At 39.0% G+C, this 21,663-nt stretch overlaps 1 protein-coding gene across 1 annotated transcript in view; it reads left to right on the top strand.

The window, feature by feature from the left end:
• The first annotated feature begins 2,043 nt into the window (after positions 1 to 2,043).
• pth1r (parathyroid hormone 1 receptor) overlaps positions 2,044 to 21,663 on the top strand; it is a 56,791-nt gene continuing 37,171 nt past the window's right edge. Inside the window, exon 1 of the mRNA XM_074651570.1 lies at positions 2,044 to 2,178. Coding sequence (XP_074507671.1) covers positions 2,110 to 2,178 — 69 coding nt within the window. The 5' untranslated portion in view covers positions 2,044 to 2,109. The remainder of the gene's footprint in view (positions 2,179 to 21,663) is intronic.

Raw genomic sequence — 21,663 nt, 5'->3', positions numbered from 1 at the left:
TATACATTTATTCATATTAAACTTGCTATAGTTCCTTATTTGGTGAAATAACAAAGCTTTATGGTCATTACTTTTCTCAGTACAGTTCTACATTCTGGATTGAATAAGGTCAGAAGAAAAGATAATATGATTTGAAATAAAAACTGTTTTTGCAGTTGCTTACCTAGTATTACTCATAGAGCAGTGTTGGGTCTGTGGGACTTCAAACAATAAGGAAGTAAAGCCAATGTCAAGAAAATACGAGTTAAATAAAAAAAAAGGTCATGAGCAGATGTGTTAAAAATAAATATACGAAAAAACATGTCTATTTTTTTTTTTTACTGCAGGGCTGTTCATACATCTTTATTTGGTGTAATAACAAAGTTTTATGGTCATTACTTTTCTCAGTACAGCTCTACATACTGGATTGAATAAGGTCAGAAAAAAAGATGATACGATTTGAAATAAAAATTGTTTTTGCAGTTGCCTAACTATTATTACTCATACAGCAGTGGGGTAGTCTGTGGGACCTCAAACAATAAGGAGGTAAAGCCAATGTCAAGAAAATACGAGTTAAATAAAAAAAGGTCAGAATCAGATGTGTTAAAAATAAATATAAGAAAAAACATGTTTTACTGCAGGGCTGTTCATACTCAACACTGTGTGCCAAAACCATCCACTGTTTCATTTCCCTAACTTGAGAAAAAGTGTAATGTAATGTAAATCACAGTAAAGCAGTCTGAGATAAAAAACTGAGACATCTCCTGCATTATGTCTCGGGTAATCCAATCCTACTAGATGCAACTTTTTGAGAGACTGCAGGGGGAAAAAGCGGTTTGGCAAAAGCCCTGCGATCTGTTGAATGTAGAGTTTGTTTGAGGGGTGAGAAAATATGTCATTTTCGGAGTCGTGGTTTACTCCAACGTAAGAGAGTTGCGCACCAATGAGAGACCGATACGCTCCACCCTACCTGCCTCCTCTTCTCCACCCCTCCTCTTTTCCATCCACATACTCACTACTGAACACGACCTGCCGCCTGCCACATCTGGACACGCTTCCACAACACGAGAAACTTTCGACTTTCGCGTTTATACTACTTTTACGCAGAGAGGCAGTTTTGCGGAACTGTCAATGCTGTCAGGCTGAATTTGGCTTTTTCTCGCGATAGTAAGTAGATATTCTTGAAGCCAAGTTGGCGTTTCTCTCTCTTTCTCTGAGCTTTTTTTTTTTTTTTTAACATCACCATTGGTAAACAGAGCGAGGTTCATACATTCTAGTTGCTGCGGAATTGCCACGCTCGTTCTAGTTCTAGTTCTAGTTCTAGAACATGACAACATTCCATGTTGTGTTTTAGTAAAAAAGAAGGAAGCTGCGCGTCGATTGAGCTGTTTTACGCAAACTAAATCTATGAAAAGTTTGTCATTTTACGCGCAGCTCTGTCACAAGGTTATTTTTTTATTGTTAAATGCTGAACCCTGTCTGAGAGGCTGCTGCTACATGACTGCTGCTGTGTTGATGGTGACATGAGTCAGAGAGAGAATCAAATAGTGAAATTCAACAGCGACTTGGTGATGATGGAGTGATACATCTCGGTGCGTATTTGTGTCCAACCTCTGATCTAACATTACTGGAAGAGAACAGGGTGACTGGAATAAAACCATAAGGCGCTGCAGCTCCATACTGAAGTGTTTAAGTTAGTCTGAGGGGAAATTTAAAAGACCTAAAAATACAGCGTTGGTTTTCTTCCCCCTACAAAAGACTCATTTGAACTTCCCACCGCAGAGCGAGAGCGACATAAATAGTTTCTGACATGTGGATGTAATTTCAGAAGAGCTGAGGGGAAAAAAAGACAGATGCAGCAGAGAAATAAAGAGAGGAGAGCGGGCTGAGCCATGACCATATAGTAGCAGATTATAGGACATTTAATCGAGGGCAGAGCGAGGGCGATTATATACAGAGTTATGATTTCACAAGCCAACGAAATAAGCATCATCGAGAAGCCAGATGGAGTGAAAAAAGGCGCACAAGTCGCTCCACTTTGAAGAAGAGTTAAGTAGATAAAAAAATCATTTCATCTGCATCATCATCAAGGACTCTTTGGAGGAGGTAGAGTTGCCTCAGAGGTCAGGGATGGGATCCGCTCTGCTGCTCCACAATCTGGACCTCCTTCTCATCTCACTACTCAGCGGTTTATACCTGGTGAGTCTTTATTTTATTACATGTCATAACCAAAAATGTTATTTTAAATGATGCATTTGTGAACTTGCATGGTCCAGTGGTGCTATCCTCTGTACAGACACATCACTGACATCAAGGTAGGAGAGCAGCTGTTATTACAGCTGTTCACAAGTGTTTAAAGGGGGGGAAATGTGATGCCACCTGAATTTTTTTTTTTTATCAGACAAAACATGCATGTTGATCATATCTGCATAATTGACTCTCAGCTTTTTGATTTCGACAAAATCTGGCCACTGCATCTCTTGCAAATGTTTATGGTAGCATGTGTTTGAGTCAGGGCTGGGCGATATGGAGAAAATCAAATATTTTTTTACCACTTACCTCGATATCGATGTTGAGATAATATTGTAGATGCTTTTACGAAATTATCATTATAATTTTGATAAATAATCATCAGTGATGTGGATATAAAGACTAAGTGGCTATAAAGGCAAATAATTAGGGCTGTCAAAGTTAACGCAATAATAAAACATAAATGCAAATTTTGTTTTAACGCCACTAATTTCTTTAAGGCATTAAGGAAACTCGAGATTTTTAGGTTGTAGCTCAGTTTTAAGGCTAGAGTGAAGATACTAGCATCATATGAAACTAAAAACCTAAGGAATCCATTGGTACCAACCATGTCATACTAGCTTGTGCCCGAAGGAGGTTATATAATGCTCCAAACTTACGTTACATTTTTGCGAGAATTAGGGAAAAACTGCAATGGTCATTTTCAAAGGGGTCCCCTTTGACCTCTGACCTCAAGATATGTGAAAGAAAATGGGTTCTCTGGGTACCCACGAATCTCCCCTTCACAGACATGCCCACTTTACGATAATCACATGCAGTTTGGGGCAAGTCATAGTCAAGTCAGCACACTGACACACTGACAGCTGTTGTTGCCTGTTGGGTTTGAGTTTGCCATGTTATGATTTGAGTATATTTTTTATGCTAAATGCAGTACCTGTGAGGGTTTCTGGACAATATTTGTCATTGTTTTGTGCTGTTAATGGATTTCCAGTAATAAATATATACATATATTTGCCTACTCCCATGTTGAGAAGAGTATTAAATACTTGTACTATTAATTTGCGATTAATCGTGATTAACTATGAACAGTCATGCGATTAATCGTGATTAAATAATTTATAATAGCATCGATTGACAGCCCTACAAATAACAAGACAGAAGTCAAAGGCTTTGTACCCACATCACCTCCACACCTTCAATTGTCTCTGTGCTGCAGGTCACACACTGCTGCCCGTGAACACTGGCTAAACTGTATGTGAGCTTAAATTATTGGAGACACATGTGCTTGTGTATTGACACACATATTGACATATTGGACAGGGCTGAAGGGCTCCTAACAACAAGCTGCTGTGATTGGTGATTACACTCTTGTTCCATTAAATGAATCTTCCCACAGTTGCAACAACAACAACAGTGTTTGTGTAAAGCAGCGCCTGGTAACCCAGTTCCTGTAATAGGCAGGGCATTGTGTTTACTACACGGCTGCTTCACACTCTCACCTGACTGAGCCAAAGCAATTCTTGCAGCCAGAACGGGGCGTAATAATTTCATTCATAACTCCAGTAAGCACCTGAACATTTTCACCTCTCCGATTCACACAGCTGTAATGATTTTACTTTTGCCCGACATTGTGATTTATAATCGCGCTCCCAGACATTGCCATAGCTGTATCCAGAGAGCCTGCACACACACACACACACACACACACACACACACACATACTGTGCAAGCAAAGCAGCGCACCGAGTTGGTTCTGTGTGTTTTGGCTGAGGCTGTTGTGCATTCAACAGGCAGTTCGCCCAGGCTCTGAGGTACAGTGCATTTTCCCAGTGATGTGGTCCATCACTGTACCGCAGTGGACCTCTAGGCTCATTGGTTTAGATGGCAGAGGAAAACAATTATAACATTGCTGTGTATTTATAGCTGATTCAACATTCAGCCGTTAAAAAGGCTCTGTCTGTGCACGGTGTTTACCCGTCTTTAAGTTTGGTGTTTGCTTAGTCTTCCTCTCCACAAAAAAGTCATTTTTTTTCCAAACTGTGACCAAAACCGTATTTCACCGAAAGCCAGAGCTGAGAGTGGAAAGTGTGCGTCTCTGTTTTAAAGTAAGAATATAAATTGAGACGTACAGTTGTCAAACTACATGCTACTTTGCAGAAGCTCAGCATATCAATGATGATATCCTGAAATATTCAGCAGTACAACACTACGAACTTGTTGGATCCGTACGTGTTATCCAACATTTTTATCTGAAGGATACGAGAACAGATAAGGAGTCTCTCCATTGTGCTGCAGTGACAGCTCACAGACAAAGCATCACCTCACAGGGCCTTTGTTCAGTGTGACTGGCTGCCTCACTTACTCGGTTATTACATTTATTAAGCGGAAGCACTGCCTTCAGGAACCGTAGTGAGCGTTTAATTTCTCCCTCATGACTGTGTTTATCTCTGTGATGACTTGCATGTGTCTGGATCCTCACTGGAAGGACGAGAGCTGTATATCTGTATCTGCACAATAGCCAAGCATTATGTCAGCAGCACTGTGGACTCTTGTCATGTGTTGTAGTGCACAAGGCAGTTTGGACTCGTTTGACTAGATGTGGAAAATGTTGACAACTTTAGCCCAGAACTTTTTTTTTTTTTTTGCAGAGAAACAGCGACTTGGTTCCTCAATGTGGCTGAAATTTATAGATTAAGTAGTTGAATACTTAAAACCACCGGATCACGATACAGTTTCAGTCTCAAGTGTATGTAAAAGGGGAGAAATGTGCCATAAATTGCAAAAAGATAACTTTTTACAATACATCACTTCTGTCCTGAGTTGATGGTCCTAAAAAGCACACACTTCTCTTTGAATAACGTTTCAGAGTAGCTTTATCCATCTCAAATATTACCCTCAATGGAACTCCATAACCCAGATTAGAGTGCAGTTTAATCTCATCTCAGTCTGTCTCTGGTAATTAGGGGCAGCAGATTACTTCCCACTAATTCATGTGAACTGCTAGTGCATTTGGGAAACTTTGGCTTTAATATTGAAATGTATTATTGCATGCCCATTTAACTGATCTCTAGTGTGATTTATGATAATTTATTTTCACTTTTGTCTGAGTTTCTGTGTCTGAAGGAGCATGAAATGAAGCATGTCCTTATTCTCTTGTCATTATACTTAGTCTGCAGAGTCATGCACAGACTAGTTTACCATAGACATTCCCTAATAAGAGATGATGCAGTTGACCCTACTCTGTAATGCTGAGGGATAGTTTATTATAGGGGTGTAAGAAAATATCGAATATCGGGATATTATGTTTTGTGATACTGTATTGATTCTCAAAAAAATTATTGATTTTTGATTAATGGTTTACATGTAAAGATTAACTCAGTCTATACTTCATATTATAATTCATTGGCAAAGATATGCGCCCTCTCACAGTAGTGCTATGATGTTGGATGTTACAGGGACTGTGATAAATACAAATACAGATCCCACTGTTCTGATTGCATGAAAAAGTACACTTTTTTTTTTTACTCAAACCTTGCATGAGGAGTAGTTCTTTATACTATGACAGTTAAAATGAGATAAAGAAAATCGCATTATATCTCAATATATTGAATCGTATCCCCTGTATCATGATACGTATCGTATCACCAAATTCTTGCCAATACACAGCCCGAGTTTATTATATTCAGTATTATCATTTATTGTCTCTCTATGTAAACATATTGAGGCAACACTATCATATTAATTTAATACATTTTATAGACTGAAATACTTAAGAGATTTTATAAAAATCCTAAGACTCAATGAGACACGTGATTTGAATAATGTATTTTTTGTAAATAGTAAATTAGTATTGTGATAATGCTGCCATAATTATTGTAATATTAATTTGTTCCACTCGGCTCACTCTCAACTGCAATTATTCTTTATCTTTCAAGCACACAAACAGTAGTTGTCCAATTTACAGTAATGTGCAAGAGTGATTCATTACCATTTGAAAAACAATTGACGCCTCTTCACGAAATTACAGGTGAAATTAAAACTCTTCTGATAATAGCCTCTTCAGTTGTAAAATGTGTCACCTCTGACCAAAGAAACTAGGTAATTTGTATGAATAAGAATTCTCTGTTATTTTCTAACACAGGGTTTTAAAAAGACAATTCTTAGATGTTTTTCATTTTTCTTTTGTAAAACCATGCCACCAGCTATTTGACCATATAGCTTTGATGTTTTCATTCATGGACTCAGGGAGTTCAAACAGTTTGCTTAATGGGTTCTCTTCAGACCCCATTAAAATACAGAGGGACAACAAAGCCCTGTCACGATCAATTTGCTCATCTCAGTAACAATAGTTGTCACCGATGTGGTGTTTTTCTGAATTCTGAGGGTTATTTTATGATGATTATTTTTTAAGTTTTATTGTGTGTGATGCATGGCCAGACTTCATACTGTGACCTTTACTGCAAAGAGAAGCAGTAGGAGGTGCGTCAGCCATGATTAAGTATCAAAGTGCAAGAATTACCAGGATTTGCTGCCTGCTTTCAAACCCCTTCAAAGCACATGATACAAATAGTGATTTTCTTTTTTCCACAAACAGATTTTACTTAAAGCTAAGGCTTCTTTTAATTGAATCCATTAATGCTGTGCTTTTATGCTTGGCTTAACTAATCTCCACTGGATCTGTGAGCATCACAAAAGCATTTACCATATTGACATTGGTCCCTTTTGTTGCCTATTAATTTACCAATCAGAGATCACAAAAACAATGAAACAGCTGCTGTGAGAAAGCCCCCAGTCTTAACACAGTTTATTTTCTCACTTTATCCAGTTAGTTCAACTTTAGCAGCTGAGGAGCGGATTGCTAATTATTGCTTAGCTCGAGCAAATGTGAGCTCTCGCAGCTTTTGCATTTTAAAGCTATTAATGCCATATTATAGGAAGATTAGTGTATATATGTCCAGAAAAAAACATTATAAACTGGATTCTTTGTGACTTTCAGGTTCCTTGGGTATTTGTATAGTTCCTATATATTCATTGTGCCTCATTGTTTCCGCTGGATTCTTGCCTTTAGCCCAACATTACTTTGGCTTGATAGCTGCCACACTGGTCGGAGTCACAGACAAAACAGGCAGTGAGCTTGAAACTCGCCCCAAGGTAGTTGTGACATATTTGCTAATTTGACTTTGATACTAATCCTTCAGGCGGGAAAAGGCTTTTTCATTATAGCTTTAATTAGGCATAGACAACAGGGAACTCCCACTGTCTCTCCAAAGTGCAGGGCCCTGATAGTGGATGATAATACTATCTGGGTGTTTGGTGAATTTGAATAGTGTTTATTGTGCAAGCTTCATTGACCTGGGCTCACTTCAAAATCTCTCACAGTTATTATGAAGGTTAAATATAACAAAAGTTTAATCAAATAAGTTGAGTAAAAATATTGTTCTGGTAGAGGGAGCTAGATATCAGAAAATGTCTCTCTTTGCGTATAGCCTGTTCATTTGTGGTGGCTCTCCATCTAGGACAGCAGTATCTTATTGGATCATCTTCAAGCTCTCCGTCATTAAATCACAGGGCTGCTGTTGTGCAGAAGACAGCTGCTGTTGAAGGGAAGATAAAGAGGCAGTTGGATTAGTCATCACTGTTGCCAGCCCCAACCGATCATTTATTGTATCTCTCCTATCCCTCCTCTAAGTTTCACTCCGTTTCCAACTGTGCTAGTGTGTTGCATGGCCCCCAACTAACATGAGTCACCCTGTGTGCCCACACCTCCCTGATCTCTGAGAACAGAGCCTGAAGTGCTATTATCCACTAGTTTGCTAAGCTCACATCTCTACTTCTACTACAGTTTCACACATTTCACAGAATGATGTTTGTGTTAACAGTACAGACAACTGCTTTTAGCCGATGGCCGTACAGCAACATGATATAATATAGCTAGCTACTGTAGTAGGGCTTGGCAATAATTCCATTATACTGTTTATCGATCTTTAGCCGAATCGTACAGTGTCGTGATGACATTTTGCAAATTTCTGTTGTCATAACCAAGAGTTTTCAAAGTCTGAGACAAGTGAGGCTTAGCAGTGAAGTTGTGCGCCATAAAACCAAAACAATGAGCTAAAAGATGCTTCACTACACTCTGTAAATCTGAGGGGAACAGCCTCCCGCTTCCCTTTCATTGTCTTTGTAAGCAGCCGTGCAATGCATTCTGGTAGCATGGTGGTGCGATTTGAGAGACGGGGCGTCACGTTGGCCGCTCCTCATTTGCACAAAGTTGAGGTCTAGGCTACTTTATGTAAATCACGGGCATCCGATGCGACTCGACGTCTCTGGAAACTTCCGAGAAACTTTTAAACTAAGCCTTGTCGATCCAAAATAAAGACAGATTCAGCAACTGCGTGGCCTATTTCTAGCATAAAATGTTTTCGGAAAACACATTTTTTGTGATAAAAGAGAAGAAAGTTTCCAAATGAGCCGCCATGTTGGTTTCGGGTTGAAAGTGTTCGTCCAATCAGGTGCCAAGTGACTTGTATCTGGTGGTCCAATGCTGGGAAGCGAGGCAATCCCTCGCGATAAAAAACGGTATCATGATGGCCATGTGCCATCAGGTAATAATTCTCTGTTGGTGAGCAACTCCTTTTGCATTAGCTTTATCAAGTGTTAGCTTTAGAATAGCTTTATCAGGGACCCGGGCCGCCATTTATATTGATCCATTTCAAAACGTAGAGAAAACAGACGGAGGATATTTCTGTCTATTACTTTGTTTTTAAACCTGTAATCCATTGTATCGCTCTCTGCCTTCGCTATTTTTCAAAGCAGCATCATTTCTTGCAATTGATATAATCTATTAATTGTTGCAGCCCTATATAAGATATCGATTAGTGCAGCTTTAGGGTTTTATTTGACACATATGAGGAGTTTGGTCTCAGGTAATATAACAGTGAATCAATGCATTACTTTGAACATAAGTTTGTGGTTTTGCAACAGTCATGTCTGTGTATACACTGACCTATTAGCATTGGTTGTGCATGTGTTTTTTTTAACACTTTGTGACAGCTTATACAACTTTGTCCTACATTATGAAAAGGCTAACTAATGGCTAAAATGAGTTAGTAATCATAAATCCCTGCCGACAGTCTCAACAGTACTATCTGATGCCAGTTCTAATTTCCACCCTCATTATACAGTAGACAGCATGCCAGTTGCTCGTGTTGATTCCAGTTTGGATGGTGGGTTCACATAATTGCACTGCTGAACTTTTGTGCACTGTCCTTACAGCGTAAAATTTATCTAAAAAGAAAAAGAAAAAAAGAACACATTGTTATATTAAGTGGTGGCAATCTACTGATTGTAGAATTTCATGATTGGTTCAAGTTTCTAGAAATAAGTTGCAATCACACATCATTATAATACTTATTGTAGGCCGCTGCCATGTGTTTGAACTCTTAAAAAGCACTACTTATGATAAAACGATTTATCGCACTGGTATTGGGTTTGTGGTCTTGGTATATAATTTTTTTCTTTTATTCGTCACCCTCGGTGTTTAAAATGACCCCGAAAAAAATATACATTTATCACCTCCACAGGCTGGATGTGAGTCAACATTTATAAGGGGAGACAACAGGTCAGGAAAGCTTTTAAAGTTGTGTTTGAGGTATAGTTGTGGATCGCGCTTTAAAGCTCGCAGCTCTGTGGAGACGGTCCACAGACACTTCAAGTGAAATGTCACATCATTTAGTCACTGAAACACACCAAAAATAACATGTTTACACTCTCAGCTCTGAGAGCATCGTGTAATTGTGCGTGATGGACTGTGGAGAAATGGAAATCGGCAGTAGTAGTATATAAAACTGAAGGATCTGAGAGGGAGTATTCTCGTACACATAGGGTATTTATAACCACCTTGGTTAAAATGTAATTTTCTCCATCCAAATGAGATTCTGTGGTTGGCAGATTTGAGACATCCTGTTTTGCAATTTAGTTCTACAGCACGTATATACTGTGGATTTAAGCAGCACGGAGGTGTAAAGTCTGTATCAGCTGCTGTACATACACGGCTTGTCGCTGTAGATTGTGAGTCACTCGCTGTCGTCACTGGTCAGTTAACATGTTTGCCCGAATTTTCCTGGGATCAGCACGGGATTGAGCTCACAGAGGCAACTTGTAGTGGGAAAATACCCTTCACACACACATCATTATGCTCTGTTTCACCGCAGAGCTTTACAGTAGCTGGGAGGATTCCTGAGATAGCTGCAGAATAATCTAATTTCTCTTAGAAACGCATACTTGTGCCACGGTAATCTTTTTTTCCTTTTTTTTTTGTATTGACTGACACATTGCTCGCTTTTTAGAGGGCCTGTGAGTCAGACTCATAACGCGTGTGTTAATAGGAGAGTCTTCAGTTTCACCAGCACGGTAAGGTTATACCATGGCTGTGTTTGACTCAGGAAAGTGCTTGTTTTCTTGACTTACCGTGACCTCTGCTTCTTTTTTTCCCCGTAGCTTTTCCACTCGAAAAATGGTAGAGTATGTGTAACTCAATGCCACTTTCACACCTCACTGAGAATGTTACACTTCTAACAGATATTTTAATGATGTGCCTCTGAACTTCAGCATTTATAAAGACCTGCAGTTTGGCTCTGTCCTCCACGAGTTGGTGTCTTTCTCTATATGACTTTTATTTTTGTATAACCTTGTCGACTTAATGATACATTTAATCAGCTTCTTAGTACTCAGTGATCCTGTGAATGAGGCGTCTTTAAAAGCTAACGATTAGCAATTTGATAAAGATAAGTGAAGGCAAAGGCGATATATTAAAGATGCTTAAATACATCTGACATTTTCGCTCACAAACTCACCGCTCGTTTTCTTTTCTCATTGTGGACGTGTCCTGAATGAAATGATTATTTTTTTTATGAAGACGAACAGTGTCCAAGTTTCAGCTGAATACCCGAGACATGCTGTATGTGGTGATGCTTATCTCGGAGAAGTTAAAGCCCCGTCCATGTGTCAAAGATTTGACACATTTCAGAGTGATAAGCTGCCTTTCCTCTGTCCATCTTTGATAAGGTGGTCTGACTTCTGTCTTCTCACTCCGTGTTGAGAATGTCCAATATCAGCACTGCTTTCACTCAAGCATTGCACCAAGAAACTCTTGGAATATCAACAATTCAAAAGGTCAAAGCCAAACTGATTGATTGCCAGCGCTATGATGAGTTTTACGTCCTCTGTGGTCCTTTTTCATCAGTTACCTGCTGTATCAATATTGTGGTGCAGACTTCCTTGCGGGCAATATGCTTGGAATCTCAGAGCACCTCAGCAGAGTTGACATGTGAAAATTCTCAGCTATGTAGATGCCTTTGCCGTTGACCCGCGGTTCTGCTCAGCCCTACCCCCACCGTCAGTGAAGGGGTTGAGTTTCAAATATACAGAATCTCCTGGACTCATTCTGCTCTCCTAAATGCAGCTTGAATCGAGTTTGTAGACAATTCCGGGTCAATTCCCCAAATTATCAAGAGCAGGAAGAGTAGGATTTCACACATCTGATCCAGTTGTTTACGTGATTTGGATGCAGCTCACATATTGGGCAGGAAAACTCCCCTGGCACATGGCTTACGGCTGAGAGGAGGCCGGGTTTCTTAAAAGGACCTTTATTAGTTTCATTGCAAAACTCTGAGGCTTATGGGTTTATAAGTATGCAGTACACAGCTCCAGATTTTCCAGCAATAAGTAAGATCCTCCTCACACTGCAGTACAGGGGAAATCTCAGACTGTTAGAATTCAGATAACAGTGCAAAGTTTGGCTGGACTTTGCTGCATTAGCTCCACGGCATTTAACGCACGAGCCAATGAGAGCACAAACGCTGGATGCCGTTGCAAAGAGTAAAAGTCATCACAGTTAAAGTGCTGCGTACTTGTATAGATCTGGAGGAAATTAATTAATGTGTGGGACTGGCATTTACAAGTGTTGTTAATTGTGTATCGGAGGTCAGGATGATTAATTCAAAGTGTTGTCGCGAATGTTTTCGCATGAGTTCCTCCTCCAACATCAAAAGATGTTGCTCATCGGTCAAAGTTCACCGTGTCTCTCCCTGGTAGACTGTGGTGACGTGTGTGTTGGGACAGACTCCAGCCAACCCCGTGGCCCTATATGTTCAGTGGCTGGTAAGAAATGAATGAATGAGTGCGTTAGTGAATAAGATAATTAAAACAAATTAAAAACCCAAACTTTTGGTTCATTATATTTTAGATGTTTTGTTCCGGGTTTATCATTGCTTATTATTTGCGAAGTTTATGTTTTAACAATTGAAATCAATGTTTTAAAGTCAAACAGCAAAAGCGTGATAGACTAACATATGATTTTAGTCAATCAATTATATTTCAACTCTCACTATGTCTGCATGTGTGTACTAAATAAAGGCATTGTTTGAAATGTATCCCGTGGATTTGCTGCTGTGTGGTATCGTAGCAGTGTTTTACTATTGAGTTTCATAATGTATCAAAACGAATACCATGTGACTCTCAAGCTGGAACATCTGTTTGAGTTTGTGGCTTATTTCTGCAATCATTTTTATTGGTGATGTAATGTGGCATGGTAGTTTTTTGGAAGGACAAGACCTTTCTGTGGAATAAGTTTATTTAACATGCTAATATTGATGAGGTTTTATCAATGATAACTGGCATCACAAGGGCTATAGTAAAGAAAAGCCAAGCAAGTTTTATAATATCCAAATTCTACTACAAATATCTACATACATTATTATGTAAAGATGATAATTTGCCAATATTAGTTGGGATACTGAAGCACTTTACTACATTTTTCTGTTTACTGCATGTGTCTGAATCTCCTTTAAAGCCACATTCACTGTTGTTTTGTATCCATAACTAAGACCCAGCTACTACTTGTTATGCTTGCATGCCTTTAACCAAATATACAATGATGGTATGAGTGTACAAGTATACATGCACTCAGTGAAAACACATTGCATTTTGTGGCTCCAGAGGGAGCTGCACAAAATCTGATAAATTGCCTCAAGTGATGTCACTTGAGTCAGCGTTGGTTGGGGCTGATGACTTCAAGTTTAAAATGATGAAAAAAAAAATCTGAGTGTGGATTTAGAAAGAAGTGAGCTTTCTAGACCTCGGCAGCCCGCTCCTCATCTCTGCTTCAGGCTAGCAGTTCCAGGCTACATTAGCCACTACTGGCATAACACACCAGAATCTCGGTCGTTTCTAGAAGGTAACCCACAAATTGCGAAATCTGATCTGAAATCTGCAAAAACTTGCAAAAACTCTTGCGAGACTCGCTGACCTACGACCTATCCTAACCTTGACTATTGAAGATAGTTGGCTTAACCTTCACCAACTCGTGAGAGTTTCCCCAACTCGTGAGAGTTTCCCCAACTCGCAAGTTCCCTTCTAGCCACGACCCAGAACCTCAAACTAAACTGTCACTGATTGAGTTGCATTGTGGGTAATGCAGGCGCCAGATTTTGACATGGAAGAAGAATGTAGGAAAAAAAAAAACAGGCAGGAGCAGAATCTCTGGTCCTGCTGCAATTATTTTTAAATAATTAAAATTTTGAGGTAATGAAGCTTATTTTGGTCCGCAAGTTTGGTTTCAGTTTGTGTGACAAGACAGATGTTGTGTTCTCTGGGGTGAATTTGAAAGGGAATTGCTAACAATTATGCAGATGAGGAAAAGCTCAGAAACCCTGGTTCTTTATGATCCTTTCTACATGTGCCAAGGATCAGCTTCACTTCAGCTCACCACCGTTTTAAACCATGAATTTACAGCCTATTATCTAGATTTAAACCCAGGAACTTCTTGCCATTAGGCAACAGTGCAAACCACCAGCTTCATACATGGTAAAAAACACATTTTTAAAATTTAGTCCATGAAGATGGTTTTCTGTTTCAGTGCTCCTTTTTAGTGGCTGATGTTCAAAGTGGATTCACTTAAGCTATTGTGTTTACAGTGAGCTGAATGATATCGACTTGCGCTGTTCTCATCCGTGCACACTGTTTGCCTTTCGCTACAGACTCTGCCTTTTACCCAGCTCAAGCCATTTTCAGTCAAATAAAAACACGGTTCAAAGACCTCAGCACCAGTGACCCTGTAGTGAGTGGAAAGTGGAAAGCTCATGCTGACAGGCCAGTTGCAGGCCTCTCGGTTGGAGCACACCGTGAACAGTGTAGTCCGTGTGTTTACATTCTCTTCACTCACTAGACAGTCTGAGCATCCTCATCCTCACATGTGTGCAATAACACGTGTGTCTTAAAGCCTTTAAACGCGGTCATAATGTGATGTATATTTGTATCTCTGTAGTTAATCCATTAATGGCTCAGCACATCCTTATTTAATGGCTTTATAGTAGGAGATTTGTGGAAGAACAGCTTTTTTATAGAGTCAGCAGGCCTGTGAAAAATGACAATATTGGTTAGAGACAAAGAACATAAGGCCCCTGTTTGCACGCCTGCTATGCTTTTTACTTTTATTTAAAGTTTTGTCGAATGCACAACAATTTCTAAATTGAGATTTTCATTTAATCTTCCTTAAAACTTAAAAAAAAGAGTTTGCGAATGATTGACAGCCGGCTTCGGTTTGTGAAATCTTGCAGATGCCATTAGGAGCACCGGAGGACACAGAGGCACATGATTTTTTTTTTCAGATTACCTGTCTCATGCACTACTGTCAGGATATATTTATAAGAATAACTTTCTTTTTAATCATATTTGCTCCATTTCTACCCACTGCAGTTTAATAGCTTGTGTTTCAAATGTCGTGTGAATGCTTTTTCCTGGAAGTCACGCTGGAAATGATGGTGCAGATGGTGTTATTTATGTTAACCCTTTTAGCGTTGCTTTAGGGAAAGACGCATCATATGCAAATTTGAAATATCATTTTGAAGGTCATAGTAATGTTGTTGCTACCATGTTTTATTAATTTCTATGCATCAGGGAAATCTATGGTTCAGTAAAAAATATTAACCTTGCGCTAAAAATTAATTGGAATAAAATGGAATACTTTAATAAATTACTCTTAATAAAAATAATGGTTGTCAGTTTGTTAAAGCTGAAGTAGGCGAGAATGGAGCAAATATGATTTAAAAAAAGAAGTTATTTTTATAAAACTGTCGCTATATCCTGACAGTAGTACATGAAACAGGTAACCTTAAAAAAATCATGTGCCTCTGTGTCCTCCGGCGCTCCTAATAGGACTGTCTCTCAATGAAATGACCTGCGATTGGTCAAAGTCTTCCGTCGCAGGCTAGATTTTCTAAAGCCTGAAAACAGAGCCATGATGAGGTACAGAAGTCTAGTTATCTCTCAGAACACTTGAATTACAATATGCTGAAAGGTTATTATAGAATTTTTGCCCAATGATGCCAAAAATATACTGCCTACTGCCACTTTAATTGGAGTGTAATCACTTTTCTTTGCCGTTCTATTAAATTAGAGAGGTGACTTTGACCTTGCTTGATGATTTTAAATAGTCTTTGTGCTAGAAAGGCTCCTCAATCAAGGTGACACACTGCATACAGTTCGCTCTCAGCAGCCTCTTCAATAAGCAAATCAAACGGGTGGAATATCAGCAGGCAATGAGAGACACCTTGGGGTGATTAAACGCTGCCTAATTTGTCTACAATTTAGCAGCTTTATTGGGAAGGCAGTCACAATTAGGCCTCTTGTACAAACAGTGTCCTTGTCCTAGTTGTTAGCAGGCTTCAGGCTGCTTGGTGCCCCTTTAGTTAACCGTGGATAAGGAGCTGATTGCTCGGGGCGTTGCCCTCTACATGTGTCACCTTTTTGTGCTCGGCTCCTTCTGCACTCAAATGTTAAACTACAGTGCTGATTGCTGTGCTGCTCTCTGCTCTCGCTGGTAATGGCACACAACATACTTGCTGCAGAAATGATTTTCATCAGGCTCCTAAGGTCAGAAGGACAAGCCTTGTCGCATTGGTTTCTGGCTTCAAAGTGTGCTCCATTGTGCTCGATTTTACTGGTCAAAGTCTTTGCAAACAAGCGCCCACCGTGTAACCAATTTTCTGTGTTTGCGTGTTGATTCTTGAACAAGCATTTCCACATAGTTTTCCCTCTACATGACTTCATGGAATTTAGTTTTACCATAATGATCGAAATCATTCGCTGAGCTTTTTAGGCGCCTGACTTAAAAGCACAAGATCAACCAGAATGACTCTGATAGTTGTAGGGATGGAGCTAACAATTATTTCCATTATGGATGAATCTGGAGATTATTTTCTGATATCATAATACCCATCATAATTTCCAAAAGCCTAAAGGGAACATTTTAAAATGTCTTGTAATCTCCAGCCATCTGTCCAAAAAAAAAAAAAAATGCAGTTTATTATCACTTGAAACAAAGGAAAGCAGCAAATCTTCACATTGGAGAAGCCAATGAATATGTTGCCATTGACACAATTGATTATCAAAAGAATTGCTGTCAATCAACTAAAAGTTTCAACTCTGAGTAGAACAAGTGGGCAATATGGATACAATATTTTGGGACAATATATGTAATTTATACAGTATCACAATATTTAAATGCATTGTGAAATTGTAAATTTTAATACTTTACACATAAAATAACCAGGTTGCAATGTTTGGTTTTGGCTAATTCAGTGAATTAAATACATGAATAATGAAGATGGCTCTTTAAATTGGTAATACAATTCTGTAAATCCAATATTTCCATAAATGTATTCTGCTTATTTATTTGCAACACTGCCCACAATGGCCCAGTACCCCAAGAGACAATAAAGAGACGGCTACCTCTATATAATCAGTATAACAAATTATCTTTTGTCTCATAAATATAGTCATATTATGCATCCATTATTGATATAATGGTCTTTTTTTTTTTTTTTAGTAGCTACTTTTTACTGTTTCACCAGGTTGCGGTAACTCTTTAGTCTTCATATGATGGATTATGCACAAATTTGCACATGGTGTGTTAACATAAACTGTGTTTTCATTTCAGGCAATACTGACTTAGTTGTTTGTGAACTGCTGCCTTTACACCATCAATCAATGAAATAATTTGATTGTAAAGTGATGAAGAACACAGAAACACAACACTGTTGTTTTTGGACCCCCCCAAACACCCCTAACTCCTCCCTACGCAGAGTTTGTCGCTCTTTATACTTCCTGGTTCATGGTTACATTGATTACATACAAATTGATTTCATGGGATATATACAAATTACAGTGCATTACTTTTCATAGTCATAGCTACCAAAAATGTATGAGTTGACACAGTGTCCGTTGTTGACTGGGTCTCTACATGGCAGACAGGAACAAGCTTGAGCAAGCAGAGTGATCTGTCTACCGAGAATACTGATGGTGGCTCGATGGTGGGTGACACACATTTACAGTAGACTTGTGAAAGTGTTTCTCTGTAACTTCAGCTTTGTGATGTTAAACAAAGTGCTTTCATGAATTGAAAAACTTCCTGCGGGCAACCAATTATAATGTTGGTTCTGCAAATGATTTGCTGTTAATTAGAAGCACAGAAACATTTGTGGCAGCCGTAAAAGACGCTGATGCGAATGAACAGAAACGCACCTTTGCACACTGTATAGACCACCTGAGCTACTAAGTCCACCTGGCCCGGCTGCCAGTCCACTGTCATCATTAATTTATGAAACCTTTTGTGTAAAAAGACATAAACCTTTGGGAAGCTTTCAGACATTTCAAGGCTTATCCAGTGTTTTTTCCTGCATCAGTGTGTATTTTGGTGAAAGTCTCATTTAAAAATGGATGAGTCCATTAGAGAGTACCTGCCGTCAATCCTAATAAATATTGTAGAGCCCTACTTTCTGCGACCTCAATGTCGTTCTCACAAGTACTGTAGGTCAAGGCGATTTGCAGGTATGTAATTAGATTAACCCATAAACTCCATTCATTATTACTGCTGATTCTAACAAATGGGAAAACCTAAACTAGAGACCATCTTGATGGGGTTAGTGTTGTCACAATCCTGGAATTTCTAACTTTGTCGTTGTATACCTTGAAAAATGTTGATATATGATACAATTTTCGATACCACCTTGAAGAATTGAACATTGAGGGCATACAATTTTAGATTTTTATTAAAAGATAAACATCAGTGTATGTGTCAACTCGCTGTCGGAGAGAAGAGAGAGCAGAAAGTGCAGCTTGTACCCGTGTATCCATACTGCGGAAAATGTCAGCCCGTTCTCATTTCCAGGGTGTAAATTACTGATGCTTTGTCACGCTCATCGGCGTGTGATACCAACGCACAAGGCACCCTTTAGCGCCTGTATGAAACGCACCAGACTTTCAATTAACTACAGTGTAAACCCATTGGCAGCAACAGTAAACACTCAGGGAAAGTGCTCCAGGAGAGTGGTGATGTAGTTCAAAGAGCGAAAAGACATACTAAGGGAGGTGGATGGGTCCAACAAACAAAAAGCTTTCATCCAGGAGACAGCTGTTTGTGTCTGGTGCATTAAGTTTCACTTTCACATTAACAATCAGCTGTTTGTTTGTGTCCCATGTTCATAACATCAAGTCACATTTTCACTGTACAAACGGAGTAATTATAAGCCAAACCATGTTGATTTTTCCTAAACCTAACTAAGTGGTTCTGTTGCCTAAACCTAAACAAGTGTATTTGTTTAATTCACAATGTTAAGCACGTGCCCTGCGATGGACTGGCGACCTGTCCAGGGTGTACCCTGCCTTCGCCCAATGTCGGCTGGGATCGGCTCCAGCCCCCCCGCGACCCCTAACGGGATAAGCGGTTGCAGATGGATGGATGGAAGCACGTGTTTACTTTGACCGAAAAGTGATGCAGAGAGTTTTTACAAAGCGCGAGTATGTGACTAATTGGGATGAGAACGTGTTGATAATGAGTTCGGGGATCGAACCCGCTGCAAAGCAAAATCGTCCCAGGAGCTCAAAGACACCCGTCTTCGCACTTGGCCTTCATTTTGCTCTCAACTACACACCTGTAAAGTTTTGTGACTGCATTTTGCACGGTTGCGACGCTATCACGGTGACAATATCTGTCCACAGTAATATAAACACCTGGCAAAGTACTCGAAACCACCCCTGTGGTAGTTCCCGCTATACAGCAGGTGTCTCCAGGACCACATTACACCATGATGACATGCACACACAGACTCACGCTGTTGTCGCGGCTGGTAATAATCAATGTTGAACGTCTCCACATATAGGTGGTAAAATGTTCGCCACAGTTTTCCGTTTGAGTCGATGTTCTCTCATGATGAAAATCAACATGGATGAATGATGCTTTCTGAATGCTAATACGAACACTGACATCATCTCATGTTTAATCATCAGCTGCTGTGATTTAGAGGATTACTGCTGAGCTGTGACTGAGAGGGTATCATATGGCATTAATGTCACGGCGTGTGCAGTGGAACTACACAATCTGTTAACATCGGAGGGAGAAAAAAAAGCTCTTTATGGATTATAAATCCATTTTAAAATATATATTTTTAACCTATAATCCTCATAATCTATGTATAAAGAATGACTAGATTTAGATTTATGGTAACCCGTTGTCCTGCTAGCAGTCTGCCACAAGTATTATTAGACACTTCACTTAGGTGACATCCATTAAGATTATTAAATGTCCAGTGCGTTTGATTGTTGCATGCATTAGTAGTTTTTAAGCTTTTGATGAAAATTAAAATGCTTCATTTGCATTGCTTTATTGGAGGAACGGCTCATATTACTCATACGTATGTAATGCAAAAATTGTTCTTCAACACCACGATCACAGCTATCTGGGCTCCATGAGACGTAGGCTGCCTCTCAGAGCTCACACAATGTTTCCATCAAGGACAAAAGTGCTGTTCTTCAGGCTTACGACCAGAGCAGGGTATAATTAGGAACTAAATGCTGCTTTAAGTCAGAATGTGGTCTGCAAGCATTTCCAAAGGACAACCAGTCTTGTGGCTTGTGGCTTTTATCATCAAATGCAAATTGCACAGTTGAAGAGGAGTGGCACTGACTCATAGAGTTTATAATATCCAGGAACCTCATCCGCTAAAACATTCATGCGGTGCAATATGTCAAAAGTAACATATTCATGTTTTTTCCAGATAGTGGACAGGCCATTAAAAACAAGATTCAGCGGAGTTATATTTTCTAGACCCCCCTATTTTGTGGAGAGAAAAACATACAGGAAAGTCCAAAAACCCTTGGGATCAAATTTTGAATATATGCCAACAACAAGGAAGTGAATGTTAGCCTATGGTGTAAAGAATGGCAAATGACCAAAACAAGTACATAAAACAAACATTCGCCTGTATTCCCATAATAGAGGCGCTTTACGGCGACCAGAGTAAATATTATCTGTATATTATTTATCATCCATGTGACGAAGTGTGATCTGGAAAGGAAAGTCTCACTTTATACGAGCATTTACCTAAAAATCTCATCCTCACTGACGGATCAGCCAACAGAGAGAGGCATTATTGGGTGACTCTGAAGTGAGAGAGAACATTAATAGGTTTGTGTTTCCAGATAAAAAAGTAACAGAGTTGTGATCAGGGTTTTTTATGTTGACCATCAAAACACTGAGCTATAACACAGAGTGTGTCTACAGCTCAAGTCGGTTGAATACTAATCTCATGTTTGCAAAATCCTGTGAAATTCACCCTAAAAATGAAAACCAATAACATCTGCAAACACATTCCCAGATACTATAAATTACATTTAACATCAGTAGGGAGAAAATATTGGAATTATGTAAAATACTCAAGATCTCATTTGCGAAGAAATCTGCCATGATCCATTCAGCTACAGTGCCCATTAAGGGGTTATTAATAGAAGTGTATTATAGGATAAACCCTGTGAAATGTATAATCTTGTTTTCAAGGGCTCCCAAACAAACACTCACAAAACAAATGGAAAAAACAGAACAGTACAAGATAAATCAAACAACAAATAAACAAACAAATAATAAACTAAATAACTTAATAAGGAGCTCGACTTTAGACTAGACATGATCAAACGAAAAATGATGGCATTACTGAAAACACTGGCAATATGTTTTAAGATGAGAAAACATTTTTAAAGGTCTAGTGTTAAAAATAAATAAAATAAAATGCTGTTTAATAATGATGGGAAAGATTTTAAATTTTCATCTCACAAATATAACACATACCGTATACCTTAAAGTTCCAAACAAACTAAATTGACCAAATAACATTGGTTAAGTTAGCATAATCAGATAATTCTCACTCATTATAAACTGAATGAATACAGGTAACTCTGAAAAACATATTTTGTCAATGTATGCATGTAAAAATAAAACCTGCATTTGCAAATGATTGGCTGTTAATTTTAAAACACCTCTTTTGCCCCTTAAAGGAACAGTCTGTAGGATCTGGCGGCATCTAGTGATGAGGTTGCAGATTGAAA

The sequence above is a fragment of the Sebastes fasciatus genome, chromosome 11, assembly GCF_043250625.1.
Source record: "Sebastes fasciatus isolate fSebFas1 chromosome 11, fSebFas1.pri, whole genome shotgun sequence".
Classification (NCBI taxonomy): Eukaryota; Metazoa; Chordata; class Actinopteri; order Perciformes; family Sebastidae; genus Sebastes; species Sebastes fasciatus.
Note: the sequence above shows the minus strand (reverse complement) of the source record. Positions and strands in the feature narration are given on the sequence as shown.